General features: G+C 41.9%; 1 protein-coding gene across 1 annotated transcript in view; it reads left to right on the top strand.

Annotated features, from left to right (window-relative positions):
* The window catches only part of LOC126149187 (calsenilin), a 255,358-nt gene that overhangs the window by 148,712 nt on the left and 94,397 nt on the right, over positions 1–12,249 (top strand). Inside the window, exon 3 of the mRNA XM_049915803.1 lies at positions 5,855–6,028. Coding sequence (XP_049771760.1) covers positions 5,855–6,028 — 174 coding nt within the window. The remainder of the gene's footprint in view (positions 1–5,854; positions 6,029–12,249) is intronic.

Raw genomic sequence — 12,249 nt, forward strand, 5'->3', positions numbered from 1 at the left:
TGTGTAATACGTGGATGAATAGGTTAGTGAAAGCAGCACATAGTTCTGAACGTATGTAAGCCTTCTGCTTATAGGATTAAGCTTTGCAATGGAGCAGTCTCTTGGTTTATGTGCACTTAAATACAGTAAGCACCAAATAGTTAACCAGCCTTCGATAGCAGCATAAATTTCTTTTGGTTGAATTTTAGTAACTGTTCAGTGACACAGTGGTGCCATATGTTTCATATCAGCATCCAGCAATGCATGATCATATGTAATCTCACCTTAATACTTGACATTCCACTATACTTTTGCTGGATAGCCCTCTTCTTCTACTTACGTTCTCACTAAACGTAAGGGATTTTTCACTATTAACAGTATTTACGTTTAGCAATAGACAAAAGCAGTTACGAAAGCTTGGGATCAATTCTAGTGTCCGATACCACCCGTCGGCTTTGAGCAATGATGTAATGTGTGATGTTCCTTTGTTTGTGCCTCAGATTGCCGTCGATAAACGTTAAATGATTTCTCTGGATTTGCTCGGATATTAAAAATTCGATGTAGATTTGTTTTGTTTCCATCTCGTAATTTGTTTTCGGTATCTTTTGTTAATGAAAGTAGTGATTTATAAGTAGTCGTGATTTATAAGGTCTTGATTCATTACGCTGTTCGTTATCGGTGAGTCAGTTGCTTTTACTGCGAAAATTCTGCTTCAGAAAATGAGTGACCGTAAATTAACTATAAAATTTTTCTAGTCATTGGGCGTCATTGCAGAATTTTGCAAGTGCAGGGAAATTATATGGTTTTGACGAAGGTTGCGTTATCACGAACTTCCGACGAAAACATGTGGAGGTACAGAAAAAATAACATATGGAGATCATACGCAGGGGGACGTGGTTCTAAAGATCAAGGCTGAATTTAGAAGTAATTGTCATGCTAACCTACTATTTTTGCTACGAATATTCTTGCAAATTTATCCAACTTTTAGGCCTAACCTCACTTCGCTGCACCCTAACAATTTCTTCATTTTCACGATTTCCACCAACTCTCTTCTGTTTATTACCACAAAATTTATTAATGCAATTAAACTTCTTCGTTTTTGGCATCTTGCGATTTAAAAAGATTGAAATACACAGTCACAATAAGTTTACAACACCAACACAAGCGAAAAACTTAAGTAAACTCAAATAATCTACTTGTTTTGTGTTTAACTGTAGTCTGACAACCAGCCAGTCAAGCATCGCATCTGCTTTAGAAACACATTTAAACAAGAAAATGGTGAGGTGCTATAAATAAAGTAAATCACAGAATTTTATTGAGTAAAAGGAATTCCATAATTTTGGCCTTCATGACGTCCAGGTCCCCTTAACTGACATTGAACGTGAGGTGGTAATTGGTGCAACACGCATGCGTCATACCCTATCGGAAAGTACAATATAGTACATTATAGTTTGTTTTTTGCGAATTCAATTGTGCACAAGACACTCACTAATGTCTGACGAGCAGACGTCACGTCGTCTCCGCAGAGCTGAGATCTGTGAGTCAGATCGCCGCCCATTTGTAAGAGGGCTGTGGGAGACAAATTCTGACATCACATCTACAAGGTGTTTCACAATTCATGCTACACACTTCTAGAGGTTGTAGAGGGGACTCAGTAAGTTAAGTTTCATAGGGGAACTCATGTCCGGATCCTTCATCCAAAGGCGCTACAGAGTGTCATATACGTGTAGGGGCCTGTATACGAATGATGGAGAAGGATAAATGATCAATCTGAGGTAAGGGTTGCTATATCGGAAACGAACGAGTCGATAAGCAAAAACATTCTGATAACTTCTGGCAGTGGAATACAGGTATTGAGACAGTTTTTGCTTAGAATGTAGGGTATGCATCTTTCAGAGGTGGTAGTATGGCGCAAGACAAAAAAAAATCTGGTAAACATGTGAAACATGAACGTATGAAATTACTTAACCGACAGTAGCCCGCAACACATCTGTTAGAATAGGAATTGCATGCGAACGTGTATTTTATCTCGTCGCTTATACGCTTTGCCATGCACGGACCTTTTCTGACTGCGAGAATGTAAACTGACAACAACTTTAAACCAAACCAAAACTGCATGAATTTACGTATCACAAAAACTGAATCTGATGCATAACTATTGATTTGAAATTGACGCTCGTAATTAAACAAAACTTTATCAATTTGAAAATAATGGTCCCTATTCTTAATAATGCTGAAATAATAAAATTTCTTACGCTTATCTGCGAAATGGTAACGCTCTTCGCACTTCTCTCTGTTAGTACTTTAAATAGCATAGTTAGCATACAGTTATTGTGCAAAGCTCTTGATTAGCAAACATGTTAATTAAATCAAAAATTACTGAGACAATAACTTATTGAGAAAAATAGTTAATGAAAGACGGAATGGATCTGGGAACTGGTATTGACTTTTGGGAAGTAACAATATGGCACTAACTTTAAAACTTGTATTTCGACTCTTTTAACATTAATAATGCTCACAATTAACACAATAAACTGATTACTCATTAACAATTAGCTTTACATCATCAATGGATGTGAGTGCTAAACTTGCCTTAATCATCACTTATGAATACGCGCATTGCATTGGTAACAAAACAAATTTCCTTACCTTAATTATTTCCAGTATGGTATCTTGCAAATAAAAACTCATTACTGCCCGTAGCGAATATATATATCCAGCACACATCAGATACAACACGTCTTTACACTTGCAAGTCCTCCATACATCTATCTAAAGTTACTCTAACACATTACTATCTCAAGTTCAATATAAAATTTTCTTACAAAATTTTACCCTGTGTTTATACATTTTGGACTTACGTAGTGACTAGAAAATGGTTATATAATTCCTTGGTGAAGCATGGCTTGAAGTTCCTGTTTGACCTGTTCTCCGTCAATAAATGGTATGGAATAATGTTTAGATTTGAAAGAATCACGAGGTTTGGCCTCAAATTTATACGATGTGGTGTGAAGCTGTCTTCTTAGTCTGATCCTTTTCTTGTAGAAGCATTTCTCTAATGTCGCCGAAAGTGATTACATTTTCAGCCGCTGTTTCGTTTGGAACACCGCAAAAATTTAACAGGACATAGAGAATGCTCCACTGAACAATTCGAGGGAGGGAACTTAGGGTGCGAGAAGAGAGCTTAAGGAGATAATATGAATGAAAGCGCAGTACTTTGTCCTTTTTTATTTACGTTAGTTACAGTTAACGGTATCATTGACTGACTGAATGTACCATTTGTGCTGTATTTTACAAAATGTGCTGAAACTGACGGCCATCAATCTGAATGCAAGCATGACATCAGCGAACAAGATTTTGACACACCGTGACAAATATCGCTGGCCTTCCAATCCAGCGACCAGGAAGTACAGCACTGAGATGGTTGCAGACGTGCACACTGAATTGAGGCGGTGCATCGTCACGTTGTATCCACATCCACTCATCACAAACAGCCAAGGGTACGTTCTCCAACAACTCAGGTAGAACTCTTTGCACGAAGCTCAAGTACATGACTTCCTTGTAATCAGGCTGGTGCTCCTTGTTTCCTTGCAGGAAATAAGGAATGTACATGTAAATAAACAGTACTCTAGGTGTGAACGCGTACGCATGTTATTTGCCAGTGAGCGGGAAAACAGTAATGCTAGACAAAGCGGAAGACAAGTTTACTTCCATATCTCCTTAAGCTGGCTTCTCCAACCCCAGATTCCCTATCTCAAGTTGTTCAGTGAAGCATTCTCTATGTCCTGGTACATTTTTACACGCTCTTTCGGAAACAACGTATATATATATATATATATATATAGAAAGAGCGTATAAAAATGTACCAGGACATAGAGAATGCTTCACTGAAGTCCATTGATCGTGACCGGTCCAAATACCTTACAAAATAAGCGTCAAACAAAAAACTGCGAAGAACGAAACTTTTCTAACTTCAAGGGGGAAACCAGATGGCGCTATGGTTAGCCCACTAGATGGCGCTGCCATATGTCAAACGAATATCAACTCCGTTTTTTTAAATAGGAACCCCCATTTTTTATTACATATTCGCGTAGTACGTAAAGAAAATGTTTTAGTTGGACCACTTTTTTCGCTTTGTGATAGATGGCGCTATAATAGTCACATATATATGGCTCACAATTTTAGACGAACAGTTGGTAACAGATAGGTTTTTCAAACAGAACATAGGTACATTTTATTTCGGTTGTTCCAATGTGATACATGTACCTTTGTGAACTTATCATTTCTGAGAACGTATGCTGTTACAGCGTGATTACCTATAAATACCACATTAATGCAATAAATGCTCAAAATGATGTCCGTCAACCTCAATGCATTTGGCAATACGTGTAACGACATTCCTCTCAATAGCGAGTAGTTCGCCTTCCGTAATGTTCGCACATGCATTGACAATGCGGTGACGCATGTTGTCAGGCGTTATCGGTGGATCACGACAGCAAATAGACTTCAACTTTCCCCACAGAAAGAAATCCGGGCACGTCAGATCCGGCGAACGTGCGGGCCATGGCATGGTGCTTCGACGACTAATCCACGTGTCATGAAATATGCTATTCAGTACCGCTTGAACCGCACGCGCCCTATGTGCCGGACATGCATCATGTTGGAAGTACATCGCCATTCTGTCATGCAGTGAAACATCTTGTGGTAACATTACGTAGGAAATCAGAATACATTGCACCATTTAGATTGCCATCGATAAAATGGGGGCCAATTATCCTTCCTCCCATAATGCCGCACCATACATTAACCCGCCAAGGTCGCTGATGTTCCACTTGTCGCAGCCATCGTGGATTTTCCGTTGCCCAATAGTGCATATTATGCCGGTGTTGGTGAATGACGCTTCGTCGCTAAATAGAACGCGTGTAAAAAATCTGTCATCGTCCCGTAATTTCTCTTGTGCCCAGTGGCAGAACTGTACACAACGTTCAAAGTCAACGCTATGCAATTCCTGGTGCATAGAAATATGGTATGGGTGCAATCGATGTTGATGTAGCATTCTCAACACCTACGGTTTTGAGATTCCCGAATCTCGCTCAATTTGTCTGCTACCGATGTGCGAATTAGCCGCGACAGCAGCTAAAACACCTACTTGGGCACCATCATTTGTTGCAGGTGGTGGTTGACGTTTCACATGAGGCTGAACACATCCTGTTTCCTTAAATAAACTAACTATCTGGCGAACGGTGCGAACACTTGGATGATGTCGTCCAGGATACCGAGTACCATACATAGCACACGCCCGTTGGGCATTTTGATCACAATCGCCATACATAAACACGATATCGACCTTTTCCGCAATTGGTAAACGGTGCATTTTAACACGGGTAATGTATCACGGCGCAAATACCGTACGCACTGGCGGAATGTTACGTGATACCAAGTACTTATACGTTTGTGACTATTACAGCGTCATTTATCACAAAGTGAAAAAAGTGGCCCAACTGAAACATTCATATTTCTTTACGTACTACACGAATATGTAATAAAAAAACGTGGGTTCCTGTTTTAAAAAAAGCAGTTGATATCCGTTTGCCCTATAGCGGCGCCATCTAGCGGGCGAACCATAGCGCCATCTGGCTTCCCCCTCCAAGCTAAACGAGTTTCGTTCTTTGTAGTTTTTTCGTTTGGTGCTTTTTTCGTGAGATATTTGGCCCGGTCGCTATCAGTGGGCCACCCTCAGATCCTCTAGAAGTGGGTAAAATGATTTGTGAAACACCCTGTAGATCCGTTCCCTTTTGGGAACTCCGTATTTTCCCACTCGCGACCGAGCAGAGCCGCGGCCCGCGTAACTCGTGCTGGCGCCGCCTGTCGGCAGGACCTGCTGGTGACGCTGTCGACGCTGCTGCGCGGCTCCATGTACGAGAAGCTGCGCTGGACCTTCAAGCTGTACGACATCAACGGCGACGGCTGCATCACGCGCGCCGAGCTCTCCGAGATCGTGTCGGCCATCCACGAGCTGATGGGGCGGCGCGCGCACCACGTCAGCAGGGTACGTAGCGCAGGCGCCGCCGCCGCCGCCGCTGCCGCTGCACCTCCTGCCAGGCGCAAGGTTCAGGGTTCCGGAGCTGCAGTGCAGGTACTAGGTAATATTTATTTATTGACTGCTCTTTTAGCCTGACCAGATCAGGAGCACCACGTACAAATGATATTACACACTTGTCAATAATAACATTAATAAATACATAATTTTAATAATAACAATAACAACTGACCATCTATCTGAAAGAACAGCACTGTCATCTCGAGTCAACAAACTAAAGCTTGCATACCAGCTGACCAAGAACATCTACATCTACATCCATACTCCGCAAGCCACCTGAAGGTGTGTGGCGGAGGGTACCTTGAGTACCTCTATCGGTTCTCCCTTCTATTCCAGTGTCGTATTGTTCGTGGAAAGAAGGATTGTCGGTATGCCTCTGTGTGGGCTCTAATCTCTCTGATTTTATCCTCATGGTCTCTTCGCGACATATACGTAGGAGGGAGCAATATACTGCTTGACTCTTCGGTGAAGGTATGTTCTCGAAACTTTGACAAAAGCCCTTACCGAGCTACTGAGCGTCTCTCCTGCAGAGTCTTCCACTGGAGGTTATCTATCATCTCCGTAACGCTTTCGCGATTACTAAATGATCCTGTAACGAAGCGCGCTGCTCTCCGTTGGATCTTCTCTATATCTTCTATCAACCCTATCTGGTTAAAATGGCACTACGGGACTTAACATCTGAGGTCATCAGTCCCCTAGAACTTAGAACTACTTATATCTAACTAACCTAAGAACATCATACACATCCATGCCCGAGGCAGGATTCGAACCTGCGACCATAGCAATCGCGCGGTTCCAGACTGAAGCGCCTAGAACCGCTCGGCCACTGACCAAGAACACCTATAATAAAATATATCTCTCCCGTAACACTAAACTGAAGAACTACCAGACATCCGTACTGAAGCCTTATATGCTTCAGAATGTTTAATACTCAATTTGAACAGACTTAGTGAAAAGCTCGAAATCCAGCAGAGAAAGATAATGAGGAAGATACTAGGGCCAGTCAAGCAAGACGACAATTATAAAGGGCGACCCAACCGAGAGCCCTACAAGTGCTGTGAAAGAATCACAGATGTAGCAGGGGAAAAGACGTCTAGCTCTTCATGGACACTTTTACAGGATGCATCGTGACAGATTGACCAACCAGCTTCTCTGTTACTGGCAAAAGAGGAAGACCAGTCACAATGATTGATGTAAGTGGAGGAAGATCTTCAGGAACTGGGAATAACAGAAGGAAACTTGAAGGATCGGACAATACTCAGGAAGAAGCTTAGACAAAAGAGATTCCAGGACAGACTACCAAGAAAGAAGACTGGTGCCCTCTGGACACAGGAGAGGAAGGAACAACACAGCCAGAGGATGCGTAAGTCCTGGCCAAACGTCAAAGCCCACTCCAAACTCAATAATTTAATGTCTTGGTCCTCAGTTGGCCTATACGAAATACGAACAAGTGACACTAATGCCAATAATAAAAATAATGATTATTATAACAGTACAGGGCATTTGGAATGATAGAAATTAGCTTCCCATATTTGAAGACAGCTTTGGTGTTACCAAAAGCAGAATGGATAAAGGAAGAGGCGAAGACTGAAATGGAAGCGACAGTGATGTAGAGAACTCTGCCGCCAAGTAGTTGGGAAAAGTTCCAGGGAACGGGGATTGACGGTAATGAGCTGCACAGAACGCAGGAGAGATGTCTTTTGTAGTAGCAGGTCGATCATTAGGTGTCTTTCGAAGTTTGTAAGGAATTTAATTTCCGTGATACTTCGAGAAAGATTGTTCCCAAGTTGATACAGAAAATGGTTCAAGTAACATGGCAGTGTTATGTGATGGTACAGAAAGAAATTTAATTTGTCGACAACGAGTACAGGAAGGAACAGATTTCAAAGATTTTTGTTTCCAAACTATAAAAGATAGAAACACGTTTCCAACGTTCTTGGACAGAGAGAAGTCCAAATTTTTATGCATGCAATGTGAGCACCATCAAAACCGTGGTTCCTTTCCTGGCACACACGAAGCAGCTGGTCTCTCGTTATTGAATTCACAACTCCAACAATGCGACTTCGCAGACTTTCAACAGTGTCAGGCATAGGGGGGATAAAAATGCGGTCTCACAGATAAAAGTCACTAGGTGTGAGGTCTTAACATGTCCGACGTTACCTGAATGACACCATTTCAGGACGTTGAATTAGAAGAGGAGGAGCAGGTGATTAACTTCATCGCCGGTGGCCTCCCAGCTCGCCTGACTTCTATCTGTGAGATTACGTAAAAGACCGCGTTTTTATGCCCCCTGTGCCTGACACTCTTTAAAGCCGCATTGTTGAAGCTGTGAATTCGATAAAGAGAGACCAGCTGCTTCGTGTGTGGCAGGAAATGAGACACCGTTTTGATATTTATCGTGTAACACGGGGTGCTCACATTTGGTGCATAAAAATTTGTACGTTATTCTTTCCAAGAACGTTGGAATTGTGTTCCTATCTTTTGTAGTTTGGAAGAAATAAATGTTTGATATCTGTTCCTTCTTTTTTAATAGCCCTGTTTTCCTATTGTGCTAGTCAGATATTAGATATCAGAACCAGAAATGAAGACAAATAAGAGGGAGTGCAAAAAGTGCGAAGACGTTAGCGTAAACATAGGGTCTCTACGCGTATCGGCACGCAACCCTCATAATCGTTCATAGACTGATGTGATATGGTCGAAGAAGCATATATTACATCGTACACAAGCATTCATCGTCACTTCCATCCTGCGTGTGCTTTAGCAATAAAGTCCTTGGATGGCATCGACATAGCCGGCCGGTGTGGCCGTGCGGTTCTAGGCGCTTCAATCTGGAACCGCGTGACCGCTACGGTCGCAGGTTCGAATCCTGCCTCGGGCATGGATGCGTGTGATGTCCTTAGGTTAGTTAGGTTTAAGTAGCTCTAAGTTCTAGGGGACTGATAACCACAGACGTTAAGTCCCATAGTGCTCAGAGCCATTTTGGCATCGATATAGTCTAGAATGGGGAGTATTAGTGTCTCATACGAGCTTCCTTTGAAGCTCGAAAGAAAAAGCTTTTTTTTTATATATATATTGTTGCAGGTAGTGGAGTGACGCTCGCCAGTTTCCTACAGACAGTAGCTGTGTGTTCAGTCCAGTTTGCGTGATGGTCCAGAATTATCCCCAAGTTATTTGCAGAAGAAGAAAAGGTTATTTCTTTGCCGTTCAGGGTTAACGGCGGAAAGATTTTCTGAATTGACGATTAATACAGAGTGTACATAAAGTCGGGGAACACATTCAATTATTTATTGCACAAGAACTAGACATTGCGTAGATGTTATACAGTACATAATGCATTTTGAAGAGAAACTCTGAAAGTTCTTTTTTTATTTTTTTATACATTCATGGGATATGCGAACCATGAATGACCCGACAGACGTCAATACGGTAATCGAATTCTTGCAATACCAGTCCCAGCATGGCATCGTCGACTGTGGCAGTCGCTTCCCGTATTCTCTCCCGGAGCTCTGCGGCATCACGTGGTAGAGGCGGTACATACACCAGATCTTTCACGTATTCCCAAAGAAAAGAGTCACACGGAGTGAGATATGGTAATCGAGGAGTCCATTTCATTAAACAGCTGTCCCCTTCTGTATTACGGCCGATCCATCGATGCTGCAGCTCCAATTTGAATGGTTTTATAGACAGCTTCTGTCGCAGGACTTTCCACACTGTCGTTGGAGCCATTTCGAGTTCACGGAATGCACGACGCACCGATTTCTTTGGACTCCTTATGAATGTCTCCCGTGCGCGCTGCACATCCGCTTCACTCACACTGGGACGTCCGCTTCTCTTTGCCGGGCACAAGCAACCCGTCGTAACGAATTTGTTGTGCCAGTTTTAAATGGACTTCCTTGTTGGTGGCTTCTTACCTAATCAGACAAAATGTTCATGTAATGCTTGGCATTAATGCGACTTTGCACAGTACCTATGGTGCCCATGGAATATTATGGTATGGCTGCCCAATCATCACAGAACCCAGGCCATGATTCGCCCTAGGGACGTAAACTCAACCAGTAGCTGGAAAAAGTGTGAAACTAGACTCACCCGACCAAATGACATTCTTCCATTGCTCCACTGCCCCGGTTGTATGGCTTCGGCACCATTTTTACCCTTATGGGCCTTCACATCACTCATGGGTGGTTTTGGAATTCCATTGCGCTAGGCAGTTCTCTGCTTACGGACCTCCCTTCTTGTTGTTTTGGTACAGACAGGATTTGCGAGTGCGACATACGGTTCTACAGTAAGTTTCCCACATGTCGTTCTCTTATGTATTGTCACAATCCTCTTCAATTACCGTCCATCGCCACGATCCAGCATTAACTTTCTTCCGCATTGTCACTCAGCGGGTGACGTTTTTCCTCCTTCCCTCATCTCCGTTGACCTGACACAGCTCAAACAATTCCACTGTTGACCAAAACGAATTACCGTACGACGCCCCACTTTATCAGTCGGCTGCGCCATGTCCACTTGTTCGAAGGACAGACTAAACAGTATTGGACAACTGCATCCCTATCTTGCAAAATTTTTAATCGGAGCACTTCGTCCTTGGCCTTCCATTGTTATTCTTCCCTCTGCGCTCTTGTACGTATTCGACCGTGCTTGATAGTGCGCTGTATCAACCCATACTGCAGCTATACTACAGCGCATTGTCAAAAGGTAATCATTATGCATTTCCTCCAGCACAGATCATTCTTTTGCATTGGGTGTGATCTAGGGTGAGACTTAGGTGGCTTCAAAAAGCACCATACGTTCATGGTCGGTTTCTGAGAAAACCACAAAAACCAGGTTTTAGCCCTTTTTTAAACAATTGGCCGCAATTGTCTAACCAACCATATTAAACGTTTTAACGGTATGCCTAGAAACGTCTTTTTCCCGTTTTCGAAAATCTTTATCCGTTATCAAGATACACCCGGAAAATCATGGTTTTTGGGGACCGGAGGTACCAGTTGTGGGAGTGACCACTTTTGTAATTTCTATTCACAGCAGATCTTCAAAACGTTTACCATTTGTTCTTAAAATGGTGTTCTCTGTGAACCCTGAAAAGTTTTCGATGTCGTTATCCGTTACCGAGGTCCAGAGGTTCAAAGTTTCCCTGAGGAGTAAATATAGTTTTAACTGACGTAGAAAAATTATTTTGTGCTACGAGATTCTTTGCGTACTTTTAAATCAAACGCCGCGTTTTTCGGTATACTCTAGGTGTGGCCCATAAACGTCGTTCATTTGTATGTAAAGCTGTGAAGCAGAGGAAGCATCTCTCTTGGGTGTGGTCACTCTGCACATACTTTTGTACAGTCGCTTTAAAATCTTTTGTTTTCGTACCTCACGCGACGGTTTTTAAAATTTTGGAACTGAACTTACGACTCAGTTCGTATTTGGACCAAATGAACAGCAATTTCCAATTGTTCGGAAAGAACGACAAGTATGCTTTCTGGGAAAATCTTACGAACGTTTGATTTATCTCAGGACTGCTAGTAATTATGTAATAATATGGAAAGATTACAAATTCAGTAAAATATTTCTAATAATATTTTTTACTCTTCAAAGATTCAGATCAAAAGCTGAGCGTTTTCGATGAACTGCGATTGATGAGCAAAGTGTCTAGAAAAAGTGTAAAGCAAACCAGTTCGTGTTAACCATATATTATGCAGACTTATTTGTTGTTTATGTGTGTCAGAGTATATGAATGCGTCGAAATGTATAAGAAACTGCCGAAACTTCACTGACCTATAGAATTCTTTTTATAAAATCAGCACAACCTTCTATAGCAGGGGAGAGAGGGGGCCCATCGGAAAAATGAACCTGTCGGGTCATAAATTAGGAGAATATGTTCTTTAAAAGAATCTGACACAATAGTCATGGTACTTTTCTTTCCCAGAAATCATGTCAAAATAAAGATGAAATGCTGGGTTGTATTGTATCTCAGAATACACTGTTCAACATGGGTTCTATTCCTGATATTAAAGTATGTGCTTCTAGACCATTTTACCGTGGGAAATTCAAATATGTAAACAAAATATCGTTGTCAGGGATACTTTTTATGTAATATGTATATATATATATGTATATTCACAATTCATGGCAAACACAGAGACGTTATAGAGAAATACCGGTATGTTGCCGCATCCAGT

The sequence above is a fragment of the Schistocerca cancellata genome, chromosome 1 (genome assembly GCF_023864275.1).
Source record: "Schistocerca cancellata isolate TAMUIC-IGC-003103 chromosome 1, iqSchCanc2.1, whole genome shotgun sequence".
Taxonomy (NCBI): domain Eukaryota; kingdom Metazoa; phylum Arthropoda; class Insecta; order Orthoptera; family Acrididae; genus Schistocerca; species Schistocerca cancellata.